Source organism: Fusarium musae, chromosome 3 (genome assembly GCF_019915245.1).
Source record: "Fusarium musae strain F31 chromosome 3, whole genome shotgun sequence".
Lineage (NCBI taxonomy): Eukaryota > Fungi > Ascomycota > Sordariomycetes > Hypocreales > Nectriaceae > Fusarium > Fusarium musae.
The window spans coordinates 4,537,153-4,560,625 of NC_058389.1; the positions used below are offsets into that span (position 1 = coordinate 4,537,153).

The following is a 23,473-nucleotide window of genomic DNA, read 5'->3' on the forward strand; positions in this document are numbered from 1 at the left end:
TAATAGTTAGCGGGTGGTTTTCATCTATATGTGGGTAGGGAGTCATGGCGCAAGTTTAGCCTTGAAACACGCTAGGCGGGATAAAGAACGACCCCTAAATTGGTGGATTGCCAGCGAATTTTGGTGTAAGCCAAACCCGCCGTCAAGGGTCCCGCGTGTATTCACCCCCAAAGCGCACACAGTCTCAAAGTCATACCTTGCACATCAGAACGCATTGATAGAAGCACAAGAATCCGCTATGAAAACAACGGCCCTCTTGCCGATGTGTTGGTTTTATAATTTATAGTTTAGGACCCCCTCAGCATGCAAGGATGAGGTTGTTCTACTCCGTATATGGCCAATCCCTACTGCCATTTTACCGCCGCGGGAGCCAGGGCCAAGAACGCCACGGCAGACAGCGCATTTCCTATTCTAGCTCTCTCAACATGAATGGCTCAAACATACCAAAAACACAATAACGCTTTGAATGTAGGCTGTGCTGGCCCATCCGATTGACTGCTAAACAGGACTACCTAGAATTTGTACTATCCGAATTGCTGCTTCATATTCACGCGCCGACCACGATGTGCCGCCGACCTGCATCAACGGAAACACACCTGAAGTGTGAGCTGAAATTCGCAAGCTAGGATACTGTGACCAACATGCAGAACACTCGTCGCACTAGACAAGGGAGTCAGGAGATGCCTCACCTGGCTTTCCCACGACACTACCTGTTCTTTAAAGACTCATGGTCCCGCTCTGTCCCTCTCCTCTTCCACAAATGATTCTCCAATACCTCATCTGCTACCCAGTTATTGCGTACCTTAGCTATCGACCCGTCCCAATACCGAAAACGAAGGCAATAAGCCTCACTTGCCAACCATGGCGACCATACAGGAGGCGGAGCAAATTGTGCGACGGTTGACCAGGAAGTATGGGTTTCTGAACGAACAAATGATGGACGATATCGAACAATTCAATGCCGAATATCGTCGGGAGATTGATGAGAACTGGCTGGCGATGGAAAGCGCTGTATCGCACTCCGTCAAGATGTAAGTGTCTACTAATCTGGGCCAAGTTGCTCGCTGCACTTACTGAAACCATCCGCTAGATTGGCAAAGCAGATCTACGGCAGTGGTGCTCGGTTTGTCTTTGAACTTCTTCAGAATGCCGAGGATAACATCTTCAACAAGGCTCGCGAAGCAGAAGCGCTGCCTTTCGTCTCTTTTAAGATATATCCAAATAAGATCATCGTCGAGTGCAATGAAGATGGCTTTACAGAGCCAGACTTACAAGCTATTTGCGCAGTTGGACAAAGCACCAAGTCAGGTTCTCACGGATACATCGGCGCCAAAGGTATTGGTTTCAAGTCCGTATTTATCGCAGCATCGAGAGTTCATATTCAGTCTGGGAATTTCTCGTTCGAGTTTCGGCACAACAAGACGGACCCAGGTATAGGCATGGTCAGACCTATCTGGGTAAATCCAGTTGAGGCCATTCCCAGCCCTCTTACCCGTACGACTCTATACATCCATGACCGAGGAGACCCAGACGAACTTCAACATCTGAAGAGGATTATTTCTATGCAATTTGATGATCTACAGGAAACTTGTTTGCTCTTCCTGCGAAAGCTTGAGCAAATCAGCCTGGAATTCTATGGTGAGAATGGCGAACTGGAACGATCAAAGTACTTTCGCAAGCATAAGATCGACGACTATCGCGTATCTCTGGAGACTACATCTGGTGTTCGTGGAGACGAGACTACTCGAAGTCAAATCTATCATATCACAAGACAAATGGCGACCAACTTGGCCCGGAGCGACAACCGCGAGCTTCCTGATACCAAAGAGGCTAAGAATGATTCCTCCAAGGCTGAAGTCGTTTTGGCTTTTCCAATTACCGACACCTCTGAACCACTTGTCACTCAGAAGAACCAAGACCTGTTTGCATTTTTACCTCTCAGAAGATCCGATTACAAGGTTGGCTTCATCAATCATCACACCAAAACAATGACTGACTCCGATCTAGTTTTTAATCCACTCCGATTTTGATACGAATGCCAATCGGCAGGATATCGTCACCACATCACGCAGGAATTTCGACCTTCGGGACTGGGTTGCATCTGCGTTCTTTCAGGCGGTTCTGCAGTTCTGCGAGCATCCTACACTCTGCTACACCTGGCCTATGTTCCTCCCGTCCTCCTCAGATGCTAGTTCCGATGCATTCTGGTCAGGCCTTAATCACGAGATACAAAGATTGATGAAGAAAACGCCAGTTCTGAAATCCCGAAATCGAGTCGATTTGCGCCTGATAGGCGACGTTGTCATTCTCCCCCTCAGTGCCCAGGATGCGGAAGGATATCCTTTGTTTGACGACCCGACTAAAGATCTTTATCTTTCACCTAGCTACTCACAAGTGGCAAGGGACATTCTCAAAGGCTACGGGCTAGGGATCATGAACATACTAGATTTCCTCAACTTACTGGAAACTGATATCCGCAGTCCCAACTCCAGGTTCTACGGAGAAAATACGACCGATGAATGGCTCTCATCTGTGGCACGCGCGTTGTCCAAACATTACGAGGGCTCTCCGTCTATACAACAGAGATTGAAGTCGTTGCCTTTGCTCCCTCTGAGATCCGGAGCATGGACATCGACTACATCTGGGCCAGTGTATTTCCCAAAGACGGGGGATCTCAACATCCCTGAATCTTTAGACCTCAAGGTTATCGCAGTTCATGCATCCAGTAATCCGGATAGGAGCACCTTATTCCAACAACTTGGAGTCTGTCAGGCCACATTTGAAGACGTGAGAGCATCAATCCTCAGATCGTTCACCTCAAAGAAATCCTTAACGCTCAGAATCATAAATGAGCATTTGAGCTTTCTTTATCGGACACACCAGACCGGAAAGCACGGGCCGAAAGAATACATGGGGGTAGGGGTCGTCACTGGCGATTTGGTGGGAAAGAAGCCGCCTGAGACGGATATATATCTCCCTGGAAAATCGCATGCGTACAGTCCTGCAAGCCTTTTAGACATCGAAGCGGCCTCGCCAGGTTTATCCGTGGATTTTTTACATTCGGCCCACATGGAAAACACCCCAGACAAGCCGAGCTTATTACACCCAAGCTGGGAGACGTGGCTATGCGATTCTATCGGTGTACGTGATCGGTTGAGACTCATTTCACGAGACAAAAGCGGCTTATCGGATGTCTTTCTGTATGTCTTTGAGCACCAGCCAGAGAATTTCTTGGGGTTATTTGAGCATCTCTGGTTACACGAAAAACCAGGTTTTGTGACAAGTCGGGCTCTCCGATGGAAGATTGAAGATCTACCTGCCCAGAAACTCTGCGGTGTTGACTATTCAATCAAGCTAAAGGAAGCCTGGCTTCCCCTCAACGATTTGCGACATCTTGTCGACCGTTACATGGAATACCCTAAGCAATTTCCCTTTCTCAAGCTCAAGGAATTAGAAACAACCGAACAGATTGGATCAAAATGGCATTTCCTGAGTGACTACTTCTCAGTCAGTAAAGACGATAGCGTGGATTTCCTACTCCAAGTACTCCATTATATTCAGAAATCCTGCCCTAAACGGCCTTCCGAAAGCCAAACTCGAAAGGTGTTTGACTTGTACATCGCCATATACGCCAGACTTACGGTTGCTAGTGATGGGCCAGAAGCGAGGCTCAAGATTAAGTGAGTATCATGTTTGTTCGCAAATATAAACTTATAACTGATCTATTATTAGGCAATTCTTTGACAACGGAGGAGTCCTCGACCCTAATCAGAATGATCCTATGTGGACATCATCCCCGCTTTGTTTATGGACCGCACCGCCAGATATGATCATGTTTCACTCTCTTAAGGCTTCCTACATGGAAAGGATAGATAATGAGAAGTTTAGGAATATCGAGAACCTATTCAAGGGAACACTTGAGATTCCGGATGCGTCGCTGGATAACCTGGTGACCGAGCTGACTGAACTCCGGGAGGAAGGTTGCGAGGACATACCTCGCATACGGGCAATCTATGATTACTTGCACAAGGCAAAAATACCTTTGCCCCGTTTGAAGTACGTGAACCGCTAGATTCAGGAGGAAGGATCGTTTCCGACATGAGGCTAACATGAGAACAGAGCTGCATTTGAGGCATCCCCCCTCATCTATTGTGAAACGCGACATGGCGAGTCTGGCTGGTATAAGACCTCGGATTGTCTGTGGTCTAGTGAAACAGTTATCCGTGGAAAAGCCATTCTGGATGAATGTTGGGAGGCTTATGAGAACTTCTTTGTTGGCAAACTAGGTGTGAGGCTGCTCACCTTGCAGATGGTCTATGATGAACTGCGGCAATCATCAGGGACCAATACGGAAGAGACCAAAGTAGCTGTTCTGTCACTCAATGGTCTCCTACAAACAGAAACGACACGACTGGATCCGGAGCCGATCAGACAAGCCAAAGTCTTTCCGGTCAGATACCCAACTGGCACTGTCGTTTTGAGCTCTGTGAGCGTTGACTTTGCCATTGGAGATCGGGACAAATTGAAGACGATGTTTCGTGACAAAATTGCTCTTTTGGACTTTGAGATGGATGAAGTCCGTCGCCTCAGACCGTTGATCGAATGGCTGGGACTCCAGTATCGATACTTGTCTAACTCTGTTGAAGAAAGTACTTTCATCTCCAGTGATTCGGAGCGTCCGATTTCTACAGCCAACCGAGACCTCAAACGCAAGGCTTACCATATTGCTCGGTACGTACTGAAAGGGACTGTATTTCCTTGTATTATTTATTGGTTTGGAGATACTAATAACGGCTTCTAGTGTCGCTTCTACTTTCAATAGCCCTCGATTTGAGGACAACCCGCTCGGTCTCTATGAGCAACTTCGCACGATGAGAATCGTGGAGGTCGAAAGAATATCGTCTGTGTTGAAATTATTCCAAAACAAACACCCGTTCACGATCCCAGTTGCAACCGCCAACGAACATATTGAAGATACAACAGGAAACCTCACGATTTATGTCCCAAGAGAGCGCAGAGCGCAGGAGCTCTGCTTCGGTTCAGTCCTTCCAAGGAAATTCGCGGCATGGCTAATGCACCCGTCGAAGAGCCTCACCGATGGACCAGTAGAGACGGACATAGTTAAGGTCTTGACTGCAGTCTTTGCAACTGAAAGATTCGTCCTTGATGATGTCCTCGACGACCAGGGAATATTAACAGTATCTTTCGACAACCAGGATGAAGAAGACAACAGCGACGAGGCAGAGGAGCATCAGGCAGACGATCAAGAGGAAGAAGGCCAAGAACGACGACTATCAGATAGCCGCCTCGAAACCGATGATACCTCTACTGAGCAACTAACACCCGAGCGTTCTTCTATAAATGCTAGTACACCACCATATCGTGGATCCTCTGGAAATTCGCCCGAGGGAAGCCCTCCTGGAACAGTCGTCGAGACCATCTCCCAGCGAAGTCAGATGTCATATCAGCCTTATTCAGGAAGGGTACATCGCTCTTCCCAATCAGATTTGTTTCCTAGCTCACCACAGCCATTACACCACCCAACCGACCAGGTTCCTTCAAGCCAGCTTTCGGCTATGGCGTCACTGCCTGAACAGCAATCTTTTGAAGATGCGAGATATCGCTCAATCCTAGACAGGGTTATTGACAAAGCCCGGAATGCGGTATTCCCATCCAGAGGGTCATTTGACATGACCGATATGCGGAATGCTCTACCTGGAGGTGATACGGACGCTTACCAGAGTTTTGATGGGATGGATGTCATGGGTCAATTTCGGTCAACTAATCAGCTGGAGCGCGACAAGAAGGTTGGGGCTGCAGGCGAGTTATATGTGAGCAACCTTACCTGTATATCGTAGGGTTTCGAGGCTAACTGACGTATTCGTATAGGTATTCGAGCTTCTCTCATGTCTCAACTTGCCAAATTGGAACCGTACGAATTGGCAAAGTACCATCAGATCGTACGTGACTATCCACCCAGACTACACGAATCTACAGGCTTGGAGAGGGAGAGAAACCGCCGATCTGGTCTACGACGATGATGAGGGACACTTGACAAACACGCTGATCGGTTGTGGCTATCTTGGTCATGATGCGTGGCATGGAGCTCGGCCCAGATATTATATAGAAGTCAAGACAACGACTGGGCCGTGTAGCACCGCGTTCTACATGAGCGGCAAACAATACCAGCTGGTAAGCGTTTGGAGGATAATTATTTCTGAGCATGGGCTGACTTTATACAGATGCAGCAAATTCACCACACCGAAGACCGTTCCGAGATATATATGGTCTTCCGCGTGTTCCAGCTCGATAGCGATGGGATTGGTCTGTGTGTTTATACCGACCCAGAGAAACTCAGGCAAGATGGGCGTCTGCTCTTCAAAGGACAGGCATGGTCTATCACCCCAGGAGCCAACACGGGGTAGGCCAACATCGATTTAGTTTGCCAAAATAAGATATAAATCTGTACCGAATAACATTGCCATATTTCTGCGCCTTCCTATTATTCCAACATATACGTCTCTGTAGACCTTGTGGCTCTTGGCTCGTGGACAGTATGATCTATACCTGGCCTTCATGTTGGTCCATCAAGTCCTTTGAACGAGGCATATACTTGTAAAGCACCTTCAATACTTTGCACCAAGCCAAAGAATATCGACAACACAAGAACGTGGCTTTTTTAACTCGCGGGAAGATAAGGAGGACGCAAGGAATCAACCTCTAGCCCGTCGTGCACACGCTGGGGCATTTGACGAAGAACTAATTCTCGAACTGTTAGTAAGGAATAGGATCTCTAAATAGAAGAGAATCTTGTGAGCTATAGGACTTGGTTGTCATTGTGGTTAGTTGCGGAGGTGTTGGTTCTCACTGCACAGCAACCTTTGTGCATTCTTGAGCCGCAGTCCAAGTTGCAAATGGTACATCATGAATGCAGCCAAAAAAAGAGAGAGAAAAAAGGTACCAAACGTTAGTCTAAAACCACCCCCAAACCAGTTTAACGCCATCTGATCAATCGTCCCTTTGAACCAGCCGTATATCCGTTAATCGAGATCATGGCGTAACAGGCTTACCCATGACGACGAGATACCAAGACATCGGGACAAACGGCACAGGAGCATACGTGTTAGCATAATAAATTCCACAATAAAAAACCGTCGCAAACAAGAACAAGTTGAGAAAACACAAAAATAGAAAAAGAAAAGCAGCTATTTCCTTGTTATTTCTCCGATTCAGTGGAGCTCTCTCTCGTTCCTGAACCTGTCCCCTTCGCGTGCGTCTTGAAACCCCGGATTTCTACGTCACCTACGTCATATCGTGTTACAAGTTGGACAAGGGTGTACCTCTCAGCCCGGGAATAAACAAAAAGCAGCCCCCGTCTCACCATCAGCTGCTTACCTCTGTATCATTTCTTTACACCTTGCCTTGTTGAAGAAAAAGCTTCAGAATGGTGGGAAAACGTCAGTGGAATAATGAAGGCGCTCGCCATCGCGGCCGTCACGTCGGCGATGAATCAAACCACGATGACCACCCTCGCGATCTCGAAACAGGTCGATACTCATACTACGACCCCAACCAGAAATCCCGTCCCAAGCCACGAATAATGCAATTCCAAGACGCAGCGCGCACAGCTCTCGAGGACGCACGCCGCGGTGAGATCAAGCGCGCACTGCTCCACGGCATCGATCGTCAAGGCCTAGAAAAGTACAGAAAGTCAGAAGAGGAGCTCAAAGCGATGAAGAATAAAAAACTCCGCGCTTTTTACGAGCAGCAGAATGAGCGTCTTAATGATTGGCTCGAGGTCGATGCTGTGGTGATGGCGATTGCGGATGATGTGCTTGAGAGTATGAATCCCGATCCGGATCATGATGGGGATCAGGAGAGGTGTGGAGGGATTCAGCGTGTGGACGGTAGGATTGGAGAGTTGTTGCCTGAGGAGGAGAAGGAGAAGAGGAGAAAAGCTGCGAGGAAGGCGAATTTGGCTATCAATATTAACGTGATAGCTAATATTCTGCTTCTGGCGGGAAAGGCCTTTGCTGTGTTTACGACGGGATCACTGTCGCTCGTTGCGTCGCTTGTGGATTCAGCGCTGGATCTACTGTGCACGCTCATCGTGTGGTCGACGAGTAGACTTGTGCTGTGGCGGTTACAAGCGATGCAGCGACGCTTTCCAGTAGGAAAAAGACGTTTGGAACCACTGGGCATTCTCGTGTTTTCGATCATCATGGTCATTTCGTTTCTGCAGATTCTGCAAGAGTCGTTCTCGAGATTACTGAAGCATTCTGAGGCAGAGATTCTGAGCTGGGCTGCTATTGCATCTCTGCTCGCGACAATTATACTCAAGGGAGCTATTGGGCTGGGATGTCGACCTATCAAGTCAAGTCAGGTACAAGCTCTTGTGCAGGATTGCAAAACGGATGTAATCTTCAACACTCTCTCGCTCCTCTTTCCACTGATCGGTTATCGCGCAAACATATGGTGGCTCGACCCCGTCGGCGCAGGGCTCCTCTCCCTCTTCATAATCTACGACTGGGGCCATACATGTTTCGAGAACGTGGTGCGCCTCTCAGGCGAAGCAGCAGACGACCACACCCTCAAGAAGCTAATCTACCTGGCCTATCGCTTCGCACCGGTAGTAGCTGGCTTCAAGAACGTAACGGCGTATCATGCGGGAGATGGCGTCTGGGTTGAGTTTGACGTGTTGTTGGACGAGAAGACACCGTTGAATAGATCGCATGACATCGCGGAGACGTTGCAGTATTGTGCGGAGGGTTTGGGGGTTGTGGATAGGGCGTTTGTGACGACGGATTATGCGGCGAGCGGACCTTTGGGGCATGCGCTGGATTCAGAGTGGAATCACTAAGAGGTGAAAGGAAGAAGATGGTGCAGAGGGGGGGTTGTATGATATAGGTGTAATATGGTGTTGGAGCTTGGCTTACGGCATAGATTGCGAATAGGTTTGGTTGTGGACTTGGCGGGTGAGATTGGTCGAGACGCCCTCACATGTATGATGCGATAGGATGAGGAGCATAGGCATAAGCGATTTGAACGATAAATTGATGGACACATAGAAGCAATAGACATACTCGTGATCAAACCCTTTCAGACTCAGTATAAAATGGTGAGAATGTCCAGGCTAGGGGAGGAAAGAAAACTCAGGGCCTTAAACCTAAGTGATAAAAATCTTTAGGTAAATTTAGCCTAAGCTTAAGGGACTCTTTACTTAGTTTATTTTGACACCCTATATCAAGGTTCGGTGTTTTCTTGCCCCCCGATGCCAGGTCCCTCACTGACATTTGGTGCCAAGTCTGCCATGGCGCCAAGTCGCGTGAGCATTCTTCTATCTTTGACTTCGAGAACCCCTCAAAATGGCTTCGCTTTTGGCGTCTACATGAATCATCATGAGTATCGTATTGAGGTCTGGGGTTGTCATGATGAGCTAGTGGACCCTGACTTACACCATGGACCTTGATGTCCTCATGATGCAATGTCCATCAGGGTAGTTCTCAACACTACGAACCACTGAAGCTATACACAATATGGCTCTATAATCGCTCACAAGGGTTCTCAATCCTCATGAGATACTTCATGAGGGCACACGATCGAGGGCTGGACTTGCCACCATATAAACCAGCATCTTCCCCAGACCCCTGACCTCCTTAGACTCACACTTCACCATCACAATGTCCTCAATCCAAGTAGAAGAAGAAATCTACGACGTCCTAGTCATAGGCGCCGGTCCCTGCGGTCTCGCCATCTCAGCGCGTCTGCACGAACATACCCCCGCCGCCCTCTTCACCGACGAAGAACACCGTCGCTTCCACTGGATCTCCAAGTACGGCAACAAGATGCCCCTCAAGCACGTTCGCAGTGGTAAAATCTCACCCCCAAAGCAAGTAGCAAAACCACAGTATAAAATGCTGGTTCTTGATGCAGATAGCGATACGTGGATGGGCCGTTGGAATAGGTTATTCAAGATGTATGATATCTCGCATTTGAGGAGTCCGATGCTTTGGCATGTTGATCCGCTTGATCGGGACGCGCTGCTGGCGCATGCGTATGCTAATGATAGAGCGGATGAACTTGTTGAGATTAGGAATTGTGTGGGCAAGGAGGTTAGTAAACATGGGAGGAAGAAGAGTGGACAACGAGCTTGTGGTCGAAGGTAATCTCCCTTATACTCCCTCTTTGAACCATCTTACTAACGTGAGTAGGCAAGAAGCTCGTGTTGATATCAACGTCAGAGAGCGCAATGATTACTACAACCCCTCAACATCTCTCTTCTGCGACCACTGCGAAAAAGTAGCTGCGCGTTACAACCTCAGCTCAAACATGATCCGCAAAGAATCCCTCCAGCATCTGGACTACGATGAAGTAAAGGGCATTTCCATCGACGGCGAGAAACTCTTCACCGTAACAACTAACAAAACTCGTCGATACGCTCGCACTGTAGTCCTAGCAGTCGGTCCAGCAAATGTCGCCAAAATCCCCCACATCCCCTCTATGCCAGACTCAAACCTCCCTCAGACATGTCACAGCATGCACATCACCGAGTTTCCAGATCCCATCGTCAAAGCTCGCATCGCTGCTAAGAAAACGACGAATATTCTCGTTGTTGGCGGTGGTTTGACGTCTGCGCAGTTGACGGATCTTGCTATCCGAAAGGGCGTCACGAAGGTGTGGCATGTCATGCGTGGACCATTGCGTATCAAGCATTTTGACGTTGGGCTTGAGTGGATGGGGAAGTTTAAGAATGCGAAGCAAGCGCAGTTTTACTACGCTGATTCAGACGATGAGAGGATTGAGATGATCAAGGAGGCGAGAGGTGGAGGAAGCATCACGCCTGTGTTCCACAAACGACTCAAGAAGCATCTCCTCACGAAGAAACTCGAACTCTTCACTGAAACAAGTCTCACCGATGCGCAATTCGACGCTGAGAAGGGTACATGGAGTGTTCAGACTAATCCACCTACCGAAATGCCAGCCATGGACTACATGTACTTCGCAACAGGCATCCAAACAGACTTCTCCTCCCTCCCCTACCTCCAAACAATTATATCAAAGTACCCCATCGAAGGACGCGGTGGTTTTCCCTGTATAAACAACGATTTAATGTGGAACGATGATGTCCCGCTGTTCATGATGGGAAGACTGGCTGCACTGCGTCTCGGCCCTGCGGCGCCGAATCTGGGCGGTGCGCAGGTCGGTGCGGAGAGAATCGCGTGGGCTATTGAGGATAGGGTTGCGAGGGCTGGGGAGGATGAGGGGGAGGATTATAGGAAGGGGTATTTGTCTGGGCATGGGAATATGTATAGTTCTTTAGCTTGTGAGTAGATGAAGTCATGCAGGTTTAATCCCTGATGCTGTAAATGTTATTGGTTGAGGTGTGCTCAAAGGAGTGAGTACCCCTGCATTATCCCCGCAGTTAGCTAAGGTACCGTAATGAACTACGCCTCAATCCTTCAACACCAACGCTCATCTTATCCTCTGCATATTTATCATCGCATCCCCCTTCACCCTCCCTCCATCGTCTAAATACTCCAGTTCAATCATAAATGGCTCGCACAGGAATACAAAAAGTAAGAACAGGCTGTAAAACATGCAAGTACGCGACCCCCTCACCAAACGCATTCCATAACTTACCTCTCATTAGAGCCCGCAAAGTGAAATGCGATGAGACCTGGCCACGCTGCAAACGCTGCCTAACAACAGGTCGCACATGCACAGGCTACATCGCTCCACCACCGGGCTCATTCTCATGGACTTCTCTTCTACGCATCAAACCTCAGACATTACCTATAACCAACACAAAAGAAGTCCGCAGCTTATCATTCTTTCATCACGTGGTCGCTCCCGTGCTCTCCGGTCCATTCGATGGCTCGTTCTGGACGTATTTCGTCGTTCAAATGGCGCAGTCTGAACCAGCAGCGCGTCATGCAGTGTTAGCGATAAGTTCGCTATTCGAAAGCTTTGAACCCGCGAAGGAGAGTGTCGCTGATGAGTTTGCGATCATGCACTATAACAAAGCTATAAGTATTCTTACACGCGATACGAAACCGTGTGTTGATACGGTCTTGTTAGTGTGTATGATGTTCATATGCATTGAGTTCCTACGCGGGAATCGTGAAGCCGCAGTCACACACGCAAGTCACGGCGTACACCTACTTAACTCCGAAGGCCACAAATCCCGCCTCGCAAACACCTTTGCGCAAATGAGCGTATTCCCACTCTTCTTCATCGAAGTAGGAACCGACTTCCCCCTCCTCCGAGGCGACGAGGCCGCAGACCTAAAGAACCCCGTGTTCTACACTATAAGCGAAGCACAGCATGCCTTGGAGCATCTGAGTATAAGGATCATAAAGCTTGTGCGCGATGGCAATGCATTTCGGTTGCATGTCGTTGATGAAGAGCCGCAGGAGTGGGTTCTTGATGAGCAGGCGGAGGCGAAGCAGGATCTTGAGGCGTGGGGCTTTGCGTTTGAGAGATTTCGGGCTTTGGGGGAGCAGAGAGAGTATTTGACTACGTTGGCGCTCATTACGAGATATAGACTTATGAAGATATGGATCGCGAATTGTTTTGAGAGGGGAGAGATGGAGTATGATTTGATGAAAGAGGACTTCGTCACGATTGTGGACTGTGCTCGGAAGGCAGCTGAGTACCATGAGGTTCAGCGTACGACACCCGGGAAGTTCATGTTCAACGTTGGTTTTAACCCCATGCTTCATTTCACGGTATGGAAATGTCGGTACCTGTCCCTTCGGGTAGAAGCACTATCCCTCATGCTTCGGCTATCAAGTCAACAAGAAGCACTATGGGATGCAGCGCTGATGTACAACGTGTCACGGCGCATCATCGAGGTTGAGCACGGCATTGATCTAACGGGGAATTATGATCTTTATGACGAGACATTACCGCCTGATGAGAACAGAGTAAAGGGATTCTTCTTCAGAGAGAGTCCAGAGGCAGAATCTGTCATGTGGGATAAGAATGCCGAGACGGTGTATTTCCTCATGGCACATCCCGAGGGTGGTGTGATATATAGGAAGGACTACGTTAGAAACAAGGACTTGGTTTTGGATAGCGGGCAGACTTTTTGGATGTAAGCGAATCTCCGTTGAATTTGGTAGGGCTAGTATTATAGATCCCTGACTTTTAGATAGAATATTGCATTGCTGCCAATAGCGGCCCTTTTCATTCTAACATCTCACATAGATCTCTAAGCGCGCTTGATCATTGCCTCACGATCGGGACCGGTACCGATGTACTTGATCTAGAAGATGTACGTTAGTAAATTGTCTTTTCCCATATCGAGACACCATACCTTGACTCCGACAAATTCCTCAATGAACTACACAACCCATCAGTACAACTCATTCTTCGAAGCAGTGGTCACTGTACCTCAACGTATGCACGCGCTTCTTTAGGTAGCTCCTCGAAGGACTTGGCATTTGTCGTGGGTGTTTGCCATCCTGGGAAATCCTTGTACACAACCTCGCATTGGTCCAAGATATCCAGATCAGCTGGGTATGATTCAATTTCCTGCACAGAATTAGTGCCTCGTCATGAGAGGAAAGCGCAGAATGCTTACCTTGCCGTCGATCTTGTAGGCTGTTGCGACGCGGATCGTCTCAAAGGTGTCGAGAACATCAAGCTAAAAGGCGTCGGTTAGTGTCGTGACGAACAGCTGATAAACCGCAGGTGCTTGCCTTGGTCAAGTTCAGAGCAGTGTAGTTGTTGATGTCATTTGAGTACTTCAGAACCACCAAATCGAGCCTGCATAGTGTTAGCGAGTCTCTGAATAAACGTAGTCCTACTTACCATCCGCATCGGCGTCTGCGACCAGTGGATGTTCCCTTGGCACGTTAGACTAAGTGATTCAACAAAGTATCAATACTGTCTCACCCATTCTCTTCCAATCTCTTGGAGCTTGGTTCCGACCCTGCACTGAATCAGCCTCATATTCGCATTCCTCAACGAATTACTCACTCTCCCAAGTCTTCAGTCTTGAAAGCTCCCGAGCCCACTCTTGTCGTGTAAGCCTTGACGACTCCGATGATATCAGTGATCTTGGTGGGATCCAAGGTAAGTCCGCCGATAATACCAGCGAGCGAGGTGTTGGACGATGTCACGTACTGCTTCGTCAGCTCTGGTCGGCATGGGAGTTTGGATTACGAATACTCACAGGATATGAACCATAGTCAAGATCGAGCATGAGGGCCTGAATAAACAGAATCAGCACTGCATCACCAGATTCAGGCCGAAGTTCTTACATTCGCTCCCTCGATCAGAATGGGAGTGTTGCTCTTCTGCGCTGTCTTCATAAAGGATACTCCATCAACAGAATATTTACGCAGCTTCTCTCGGTACTCCTCGAACTGGGCAAGCTCCTCTTCGACGTCGTACTTGAAGAGATCTCCGTAGCGCTTTCGGTAGCCGTCGGCCAATCGCCGAAGCTTTTGCTCGAACAGCTTGGGGTTAAAGACATCAGCCAGTCTAATACCACTTCGCTATAGGGGTTTAGCAAGCCTTCCACAACATAGTTCTAGGTGTCGCCTTACCGCAGCTTTGCAGCTATAAGAAGGTCCGATGCCTGAAAAGGTCAATATGAAGTCATCTATGAGTCATTTTCTCAAACAAACCGCGTCCAGTTGTTCCAATCTTGCCCTCTAGGTATTGTTAGCCATGTTCAGTTGCATGTGCCACAAGATCCGTAACCAACCTCCGAGCTCCTGCTCTTCGAGTCCATCAGCAGCGATGTGAAGCTGTAGGTCGATGTGCACTCGGTCAGACACACGTATTCTGTCGTGAACGGCCTCAAGTCCCTTGTCCGATAGATCTTGTAGCTCCTTGAAGAACTGCGGCACGTTGAAGACTACTCCGGAGCCGATGAAGTTCATGCTATTATATGTCAATTGACTCGATCTCTGGCTGCGTCTCAGGTAACGGGGTGTCGCACCAGTTCGGGTTGATGAGTCCGGAAGGAAGCAAGTGGAAGCTAGTTGTCGATCAGTCGTCGAAGACCTCATAGCTCGAGCGTCTGTGTGTTACCTGTACGAAACTCCATTGGCACTGCTGGAGTTAATTATCCATTGATTCAAGACGGTTTATCGCCCAGAGACATGTCCAACTCACACAATAGAGTGCCCTGCGTTATGGCCTCCCTAATCTCCTATCAATAAATGTTCGTCTCGGTCGATTATGCTATGACTCACAGCAGCGCGAGCACAGAGTTTGACCTCCGGGGCAAGGATATCGGTCAGCTTTCCTTTCTATACCATCAAGAATGTCAGGTTTTGTTTCTCCCAATTGTCTGTGGATGTCTTGGAAAGACGTACGCCCTCGTCACCTGTTGAACACAAAGTATTAGCGCATCATGGAACGTCAGTGCCATTGCCTGCGGACATTTGAACCAGCAGAGTCCACAAGACAAGCCAAAGCTGTAACATCGAGTACATACCCCATTGGGAGCCAAGAATGATCGTGATGGCCATGTTAAAGATTGGAACGACAGTTCTCGGTGTTTGCGTTGTTATCGCTGTTGGAGAAAATCATGGAGATGGCATGCAGGAAGAAGAACCACCCCACCACCCCGCCGGATAATGGATATGCCGAAGTCCGACTTCGGAATTGCTGGTCTTTCTTGAGATCCTCCCTAAACCTGCCATGGAGAGTTTCTTCAAACAATCACCATAGATTCAATGTAGCCGATACCTTGCAATGATAGTCCGTAGCATAATTCTCCATCACAGATCTTTTTAGCCATTTCGACCTCTCGAATTAGGTCTAGCCTTCAACTGATACCACACTGTAAACAGCCCCTGTGAGCTAGCCAAATCAAGTCTAGCAGGCATCTTGTTAAGGCTGAGCAATGGATCCTCGTTACCGATCGAATTACGCGATTGGCCAGCTCGCATTTGACTGCGCACTCTTTGGCGAGCATGCCATCCAACTCGCATTTCAACATGTCGGACTTATGAGGCATTGCAAACAACTTCAATTATAGAAACACAAAATGTTACTTAAAAGGCCCCCAAATCCCATCTCATCATGGAGCTGTATCATTCTCAATATCATCATTCAATATGTATTCTAACCTTGGAGCTCTGATTCTTTATCTCCTTTCGGGATCTGCTTTAGCATCCGCTATCCCTGCACAGACACAATCCCACGATGTCACCCTTGTAGCTCGTGCAGCGACAGAGACAGCTGCGCCAGAGGGATGGTTTACTACTACGAAAAACATCGCTACTATTGGCGGCACAACGGACAGATATGTTACCATTCCCGCCAAAACAATCTCAATCGTCGTCCCAACATGTGTCCAAACTCTCGAGCCTGATGAGAATGGATATCTGCCCCCAGGAACGTGCAACGCTCACTGGAACTACTACCCCAGCTTTGCGGCTGCCGTGATATTCGCTTTACTCTTTGCAGCCCTCACAGGCGTGCATATCTGGCAAGCCGCTCGGTACAAAAAGGTCCGTATGTTTTACTTTTGTTATGTCATTGGTCTGAATATAAGCTGACTGGTGCAGACATGGTGTTGGGTTATTATCATGGCGGGGATCTGGGAGACCATGGCGTTCACCTTCCGAGCGATAAGCACGAAGCATCAGCAAAGCACGGGTGTTCTTTTGACGTTTAATATTTTTATTCTTCTCGCACCAATTTGTATGTCAAGCCTTCTCCTTGGACGTCGCATTACTAACAATAGCAGGGGTCAATGCGTACGCATACATGACTCTCGGTAGAATGGTCTACTACTTCATACCCTCGCAGTCCCTCCTTCACATGCCGGCTGCTACTCTTGCTGCTATCTTTGTCGGTCTGGACATTCTCTCGTTCATCGTTCAGCTTATTGGCGGCAGTATGTCTGGACCTGGGTCACCACCAGACGAGCAGATGAAAGCCGTGCATATCTACATGGGCGGCATTGGTCTGCAAGAATTCTTCATTGTCATTTTTGTCGTCCTCTGCTTCCTCTTCCAGAAAAAGATGCATACCATCGAGCGCCAACACAGGGGCATCAAAGCCGTTGTTACCTCTGACTGGGGCATGCTTCTTTGCACGCTATACTTCTCACTAGCCATGATCTCTGTGCGCATTATCTACCGACTCATTGAGTTCTCTGGCGGCATGGGTCAAGATAATGCTCTAGTCACACACGAGGTGTACTTTTACATTCTCGAAGCAGCACCCATGTTCTTAGCGCTGTTAGCGTTCAATGTCATTCATCCGGGACGGATCATGACAGGCCCCAATTCCGATATGCCTGGACTGTTTTCGTTTATCAAGAACAAGATTCGGGGGCGAAAGGGAAAGCAGTTGTTGGACGATCGCAGCGATAGTGATGTTGAGTTGAATACCCGGTATGAGCCGACACGAGAGGCTGGGCACTATGATACTGAGACCCCGCGCTATGGATAAATTGACTTTGGATTGGTTGTAAGATAGATGGGGGGTTCTGGGAATATTATGGTCTGGTCAACTTGTCTGGGAAGTTGAGCTAACCTTGGAGTTCGGGATGATGCGCAACATTTTGGTCCGTCATTGATTTTTGATGTAGTATAGAGCCCAGAGATACCTTATTTCATTCTTCTTTTTAATAACAGAAAATCACAGTAGCCTTACCACGATATTTCTATATCTCTTTCGTCATGTTCCCAAATGTGGTTGACATAGTAGATAAGAAAAAGAGTTGAGTATTGGGACAGCTTCAGGGTAATACTCATAATACGCACAAATTCGGGCTTCCTCAGGAATTACTTAACTCCATATCACCTGTACTGCTTTCTATTTATAGTGGAATCGTAGAATTGTGCAATTTCCCGGAATTTATTTCTTATTCTTTGTGCTGCGGGTTGTCATGGCCGGGATCACTCTCTCATGGTCTCAAGGTCGCGATACGAAAATCCGGGGATGTGGGCTTGTGGAGCTTATAAACCGCAGTGCTGATGCGAGGTCAAACAATGCACTTGTACCTCTTCGGATGACAAGCCATCAATTTTCATCCTGTGTCACAATTAATATGTCGCCATCCTCTTTGTGCTCGGCTCAATGCGGCTTGTGATTCTCGTTTCTCAAGGTACCTATGTGTTGTGATGTCATTCTTCTTGACGTCACCATATCGTAGAGAAGCTTGACTTAAGCTCACCTCGAGCTCCCAAGCTCAACTTGCAATAAACAAACCATCAACCAAGCCAAACCGAAATCTCCAAATAACCAAATAATAAATTCATCAATCGTCAAAATGCGCTTCCTAACCACTCTCCGCCCAACAATTCGCCTCGCCCCGCGCATCCCCCTCCGTCCCTTCCACGCCGCCCGCGTTCTGTATCAAGACCAAGTCAAAGACAGCAATGGGAGTTTCATCGACGGTCTCGCAGAGGGCGAAGCAAAGGGATGCACAGGCGGCGGCGAAGCCCTCGATGCAAGCTCCAAGAATGCACCTCCCCAGCCGAAAGTGTCGAACCAAAGTATCCCAGGGAACCAGACTGATGAGTTGACGAAGGAGCAGAAGAAGGAGGTCGAGGAGCACAACCGGGACTTTGATAAGAAGCATGATCGCGGGAATGTTGCGCCTGGTGACAAGGTTGATAAGAAGTTCTGGGGAGATGGAAGACATGGGGAGAAGAATAACAAGGATGCGACGCCAAAGGAGGATAAGTGAGGGGGATAAAAAGGCCCCGTGGATGCCAATGTATGCAAGGAATATGAAAGCCCGCGAATGATACATATACGTTATTAATGGGGTCAATGGAACCAATTTTACGCGTCTAAATGCTGTCGTGGCGTTGTGTTTGCAGGTCCATGCAAGAAGCCCCCAATGCATTATTTGTTTTGCCGTATTCTTGGAACCACCAGTATAAACTCGAGGCCCAAGAATCTGCTTGATTCTGTCCTGAGCACCAGCGTGATCGTTTAATGTTTATGACCAAACCCGTCAACTCGAAGAAGTGTCTCTCCTGCCTCTCAGTACGGAGGCAGGGCTTGCCACAGTGAGACATAAGATGGCTAGCATTGTGCCGAGCACAGGAAGGATTTGAACGCGAAAGTTGGACATGACAGCGTTTTCCTCTCCCCAAAGTGACTGATTCCGAAGGCTTGAAATCACTGTATGCCTACTGGATACTCGCTCAAGAAATGGGATACTGCCCAAGCATCCATCCTTCTCATCAGTAGTGTCTTTGCTGCCACCAGTCTTGGGAAGTGGATCAAAGACTGGACCATCTCCCACTAGCCATCCATAGCCGACAGATCGCAATTTCAGCCAATCGCATAACACGGTGTAGTGTCATTCCTCACAGGGAGGGCCGCATCTCATCCCTACATGCAGAGGTTTACGAAGGACCTCGTTTCATTTCTCCATGTCGGGGTGTATTTGCGCGGCGCTGGGCCATAGTAGAGGACCCCAGCAATATCAGTCTTTTCGTTGGCATACCAAGTATCTTGCCATGTTTCGGCCAAAGAAACACTGCAGATCAAATTCAGCGAATAACGTAAGGCGGAACGCTTTTGTGAGAGTTGGTCCAGCTACTATGATACATCTACGCTGGTTCCAGTGAGGCAACGCGGAGCTTTACAAACAGTAAGATTAATTGAAGTTGAGGCTTTTCATTTGACCCGGCACCATATGCGACATGTGTGGTAGCAAACCCCCATTATTCAGGCCTGTATGCATATGATATGCTCCATGTTGTGGACAACGGTGAGATGGCAACAGGGATCTCCAGGAAAGCGTGCCATTTGGGGTTCAGGCCATGTGTCCAGATAGGATATCCTCATAATCAGCAGCGGATAGGGTCCCGGTATAGGGGGTAGAAACTTGTGAAGGAGTAGGAACAAAGAGTGTGTGAATGTTGAATTGTTTAAAGTGGGCCCGAGATCACGAACGTCGGGAAGATTGAAACCTCCAATATTATCCCCATTTGAAGAACAAGAAACTGAAGTGTCGACAATATGCGATATTGCGTCAAGTGATACGAGATAAATGTTTTCCGCCTCGTAGTCCATGCGTATGCCGCAGAAGGAATCGGATTCAGGCTTCAGGAACTAGATTGGAGGCCGCGTGCCGTGGGCAGAAAGGATGAGAAAGCATGACGCGCCTTGTGAGGGAGCTATGGATAAGGCGGCGGCTTTATTTTAAGGCAGCGGTATAATATCTAACATCGTTATCGTTTTATATTTCGAGTTGCCTTACGTTGTTGCCTTGATCAAATGGGGTAATCCTCTAGCCTCATTAAGGAGTTGGCCACTGGATGAAGCTGAAAGCAATGCTGTATAGCAAGAACGGAGGGCATGGCAAAGGCGAAACATTATATGAATAAGGCAGAATACTGTTTAGAACTCCAAAAATGTAAACAAAGTTTCATGATATAGAGAAGGCAACTGACTCTTTATTATGCACGTTATATAATTCCTCAAAGGCCACGTATTTTCCATACTACCATCAAGGCAAACTGACTTAGTACTTATTTTTCGTAAAAGCAAATTGCTCGCGTAGGATAAATTTAATTAGGAACACAATATAGCAACTTTCCGATATGGTCCGAATAAAGGACTCAAACCGGTTCCAACATGAAGGCGGCGCGACGTGGTCGGAGAACACAATCAATAGAGTCACTCGCGGGAATAGAATAAGCCCAGATCAGAATCTTGATGTTCATACCAGATGAACCGAATGGTGTTCAACACATCGCTCGTAGCTTGTAAAAGGCTCATGTGAGCTTGAGTCACCTCGATCCCAAGCTCGTCGTTTCGGTGAAGTGTTTGTCATCCAGAAGTGCAAAACAAATAATAACTAAAGGCGCACTGTGAGGTTCTAAAGCCACGTTGAGACCCTGAAGGCAAGTTCACAAGGCGAGGCGTAATGAAGGAGCGGGGTTTCATAGAATAAATGCATCGTGTGAGAGAAAACCAAAGGTGCCTATTTGTATCTTACTGCCTTGTTTCCAAAGCGGCTGGTTCGCCATGGTCAGCAACTGGGTCGCCTTGCAGCTGGGGCTGCAAAAACACTGACTGTGGTTCGCCAACCTAGAGCTGCCCTGGCGCTGGCATCCATCCATTTTACCCTTGGCTCTATGGTGGTGGTTCGCCCACCAACACACACACAATTGTCCTGCAATTGAAATGTCGGGAACGCATACGATCTCAGCTTGTCATCAAAATGTCGGTCGAGGAAGTGAACAAGACCGCAGTATTCATCATCAGTAGTCCAAAGACAAGGTGAGTATATAAAAGAAGTCAGTTTCCCTCGTCATTTCAGGTCTATAGTTCATAGACAAGTCCAAGCACCTCATCACAAGCATCCATATTATCACAGACTGCCCCTTCATCATGTCAAACCCTCAGTACATCAAAGTTCTCCGCGGAGAAGGTCCCTCGCCTGACACTCAGCAGGAGTCTGCTTCCTTCTCAGAGCAGATGAAGAACTGGCTACGAGAGGGTCCCAAAGATACACCGTGGAATGGTATTGATTCGGTCGCTGTATCTGCCACTCAACACAACTCTAAAGTCAACGTCGCGCCGTCTAATGCCCCTGCTACGCAAGGCAGTAATAAGTAGTTCAATGCTAGCAATGCGCACGGGTAGAAGTGTTGGTAGACTTCCCATCGCAGAGGCTTTATAAGCTAACATTGTTGATGCCCAGCTAATGTTATTCACGTCGACCTTATACTCGATATTTACTTGGAAGCCTCGTCTGCAGCACTCGACATGTGATCAAGCCTGGACCCAATCCCCATGGCGATAGCATACGCGAAAACGGGAGAGTATCGCAGAGTTGGACTTTCTGTGCCATTCCTAGAAATAAATAAGGTCATATGGGGCTCAAATGAAGGTAGCAAGAAGTATAGATATGAAGGGGAGCTAAGGTAGTGATAATAGCAGATGTACAAACAGTTCCTGAGTACCCCGATGACTCTATAAGACCATGGAAATGATTGGTTTCATCTTTTCACATCCCTGGAGGATCGGCTTTAGGTACATTAATGACTTGTATCACATTATATCAACATATGCTGAGAACCAGACGCTGTCCACCATAAATGTGGGACACGTCGAGGACGTGATGTCGCCCGCGAAGGGGGGGAGAACTAAATATGGTATGCCAGCCAGGATATGGCGCAAACCATTTCCCACCGTCATTCCACTTCACTTCCGTTCATAGATGTCTAGTTAACACAAAAATGGATTATGGCCGCGTTCAATAGGATTGCAGCTTCTGCAATTGAGTCATTTGAGTCTCAGACAAGTATGGAGAGTTCCATATTCTTTTTAACATGCTTCTAGAATCTTTTTCGAAGCTTTCCCGAAAATCCTTTGCTGGTTTGAGTGTTCCCTTGCTTAACCAAGATGGGCTTTTAGGCGAAGGTAGCACCATACAGGGAATAAGCACCCAGGCGGCGAGAGAAAGCAGACTAACACTGGGGAAGTAGACAAGGCCCCAGATCCCGAGCCCACAGATGACGGGTTTGATCGACAGACGACAGACGGAAGCAAGGGTGTAGTGGGTCATGGTGTACATTAATAGATCAAGAAGAGGCTTCGACAAGATGAGTAATTCCTTCACTTTCGTGATGTTGCGCAGTCTCTAGCTGCATTTATAGCCATATACGGAAGTCCACTTCTGCTGTGGCTGCATTTATCCCCCATTCAGGAATATTTAAATATCATTTGAGAGATCGAACCAATGGTCTCTTGACGTATTATTAACCTCACCGGCTCGGTCATGTAAAGTTCTATCCCGGAACGACGAGCTGATGTTGGTTGTCTTAGACCGCTCAGCCGCCTAATAACAGACCATCCACTCCAATTACCTGACGTCGGGCGTGTGCCACGGCCTTGGGTATACAGAGCCTCTGTTGGATTAATTGACAGCCAAGGTCTTCATTCCAGGAAGCAAGCATACAACTTCCAGACTACTCCGCACCCCTGACATTTTTTACTTACAACTCACGCCCCTGCAGTCGTTGATAGCTTGTGGCATACGCGTTGTCTCACAGGCAATCGAAACATGCATATATCATGTTGCAGTCGGGGGACGTGCAGGGAGTCGTAATCCTGTTCCAAATGGGCGGTTTGGGTTAGGAGCTAACGTATAAGACTTCTAGGTGAGTTTTGGGTGGTCGAAATAATCGACGTTGGGACAAGGGGGCCGGCCAAAAGGTAAGCCAATAGTGATGAGAATCCCGCATAGGTCTGCATACGAATTTCAGCCTCTCCAACTGTCAAATGCTGATGAGCCGCGCCTCATCTGACAACCGGAGGGCGATGCTGCGAGTGGGGGGCTGATTTCTCGGTGTTACTTATGACCAGCAGTAGGTAAGCTGAGTTAAATTGACTCCCACTAACTTAGTGTGTAAGGCCATGTTACACCGGTCTGGGGAGAGCTGAGGCCAATAAGGCGGCTGGATATCAGTCTTGTAGTACGACTGCGCCAAGAATGGATTCCCTGCAGGGCTCAATGACGATTCCA

At 48.0% G+C, this 23,473-nt stretch overlaps 7 protein-coding genes across 7 annotated transcripts; 6 read left to right on the plus strand and 1 right to left on the minus strand.

Moving 5' to 3' along the window:
• Positions 1-861: 861 nt before the first annotated feature.
• Positions 862-6,425, plus strand: J7337_004831 (uncharacterized protein; the record flags this gene model as incomplete). Its single annotated transcript, XM_044822519.1, has 9 exons — positions 862-1,031; positions 1,091-1,958; positions 2,008-3,680; positions 3,733-4,056; positions 4,120-4,731; positions 4,802-5,483; positions 5,529-5,831; positions 5,998-6,192; positions 6,243-6,425. 9 exons carry the CDS (start codon positions 862-864, stop codon positions 6,423-6,425), a joined length of 5,010 nt encoding a protein of 1,669 aa, XP_044683852.1.
• A 1,019-nt stretch (positions 6,426-7,444) lies between these two features.
• J7337_004832 (uncharacterized protein) lies at positions 7,445-8,860 on the plus strand (the record flags this gene model as incomplete). Its single annotated transcript, XM_044822520.1, has 1 exon — positions 7,445-8,860. The coding sequence occupies one exon, from the start codon at positions 7,445-7,447 to the stop codon at positions 8,858-8,860; it is 1,416 nt and encodes a 471-aa protein (XP_044683853.1).
• An 820-nt stretch (positions 8,861-9,680) lies between these two features.
• Positions 9,681-11,331, plus strand: J7337_004833 (uncharacterized protein; the record flags this gene model as incomplete). Its single annotated transcript, XM_044822521.1, has 2 exons — positions 9,681-10,162; positions 10,212-11,331. 2 exons carry the CDS (start codon positions 9,681-9,683, stop codon positions 11,329-11,331), a joined length of 1,602 nt encoding a protein of 533 aa, XP_044683854.1.
• A 1,882-nt stretch (positions 11,332-13,213) lies between these two features.
• J7337_004834 (uncharacterized protein) lies at positions 13,214-14,894 on the minus strand (the record flags this gene model as incomplete). The annotated part of the gene is made up of 9 exons (XM_044822522.1): positions 13,214-13,267; positions 13,396-13,536; positions 13,586-13,648; positions 13,680-13,770; positions 13,984-14,132; positions 14,268-14,504; positions 14,556-14,587; positions 14,637-14,663; positions 14,717-14,894. The coding sequence occupies 9 exons, from the start codon at positions 14,892-14,894 to the stop codon at positions 13,214-13,216; spliced, it is 972 nt and encodes a 323-aa protein (XP_044683855.1).
• Positions 14,895-16,079: 1,185 nt separating this feature from the next.
• On the plus strand, positions 16,080-17,424 carry J7337_004835 (uncharacterized protein; the record flags this gene model as incomplete). Its single annotated transcript, XM_044822523.1, has 2 exons — positions 16,080-16,479; positions 16,715-17,424. The coding sequence occupies 2 exons, from the start codon at positions 16,080-16,082 to the stop codon at positions 17,422-17,424; spliced, it is 1,110 nt and encodes a 369-aa protein (XP_044683856.1).
• Positions 17,425-18,247: 823 nt separating this feature from the next.
• On the plus strand, positions 18,248-18,667 carry J7337_004836 (uncharacterized protein; the record flags this gene model as incomplete). The annotated part of the gene is made up of 1 exon (XM_044822524.1): positions 18,248-18,667. The coding sequence occupies one exon, from the start codon at positions 18,248-18,250 to the stop codon at positions 18,665-18,667; it is 420 nt and encodes a 139-aa protein (XP_044683857.1).
• A 2,496-nt stretch (positions 18,668-21,163) lies between these two features.
• On the plus strand, positions 21,164-21,561 carry J7337_004837 (uncharacterized protein; the record flags this gene model as incomplete). Its single annotated transcript, XM_044822525.1, has 2 exons — positions 21,164-21,222; positions 21,303-21,561. The coding sequence occupies 2 exons, from the start codon at positions 21,164-21,166 to the stop codon at positions 21,559-21,561; spliced, it is 318 nt and encodes a 105-aa protein (XP_044683858.1).
• Between the last annotated feature and the right edge of the window lie 1,912 nt (positions 21,562-23,473).